At 59.3% G+C, this 808-nt stretch overlaps 1 protein-coding gene across 1 annotated transcript in view; it reads left to right on the forward strand.

Annotated features, from left to right (window-relative positions):
- The window catches only part of IGFALS (insulin-like growth factor binding protein, acid labile subunit), a gene marked incomplete at its 5' end in the record, with an annotated part of 2219 nt that overhangs the window by 537 nt on the left and 874 nt on the right, over positions 1-808 (forward strand). Inside the window, one exon of the mRNA XM_010142480.1 lies at positions 1-808. Within this exon, the coding sequence (XP_010140782.1) occupies positions 1-808 (808 nt within the window).

Consider the following 808-nt stretch of genomic DNA (forward strand, 5'->3'; position numbering starts at 1 on the left):
TCACCCTGCTGCCGGCTGCTGCCTTCAGGAACCTCTCGGCCCTGGACTTTCTGGACCTGCAGAGCAGCCAGCTGGCTGCTGTGGAGCAGCACGCCTTCCACGGGCTGCGGAGCCTCTACCACCTCCACCTCGAGCGCAACCGCCTCAAGCACTTGGCTCCCCACACCTTCCTGCACACCCAGAACCTCGTCTCCCTCAGCCTCAACAACAACTACTTCAGCAAGGTGGAGGAAGGGCTGTTTGCTGGGCTCTCCAACCTCTGGTACCTGAACCTGGGCTGGAACTCACTCGTGGTCCTGCCTGACAAAGTCTTCCATGACTTACCCAACTTGAGGGAGCTGATCCTGGCCGGGAACAAGCTCCCCTACCTCCAGCACCAGCTCTTCTGCAGCCTTACCGAGCTGAAAGAGCTGGACCTGAGCGGGAATGCCCTCAAGGGCATCAAGGTCAACATCTTTGTCAAGCTGCAGAAGCTACAGAAGCTCTACCTGAACCACAACCAGATCAACACCATCACGCCCCGCGCCTTCATGGGCATGAAGTCCCTGCGGTGGCTGGACCTCTCCCACAACCGGCTGGTCTCCCTGTTTGAGGACACATTTCTGGGCCTCCTCAGCCTGCACGTCCTACGCTTGTCCACCAACTCCATCACCAGCCTGAGGCCCAGGACTTTCAAAGACCTCCAGTTCCTGGAGGAGCTGCAACTGGGGCACAACAGGATCCGGAACCTGGCAGAAAGAACCTTCGAGGGGCTGGGCCAGCTGGAGGTCCTCAGCCTCAACAACAACCAGCTACAAGACATCAGGGG

This window comes from Buceros rhinoceros, unplaced genomic scaffold, assembly GCF_000710305.1.
Source record: "Buceros rhinoceros silvestris isolate BGI_N320 unplaced genomic scaffold, ASM71030v1 scaffold24608, whole genome shotgun sequence".
Taxonomy (NCBI): Eukaryota; Metazoa; Chordata; class Aves; order Bucerotiformes; family Bucerotidae; genus Buceros; species Buceros rhinoceros.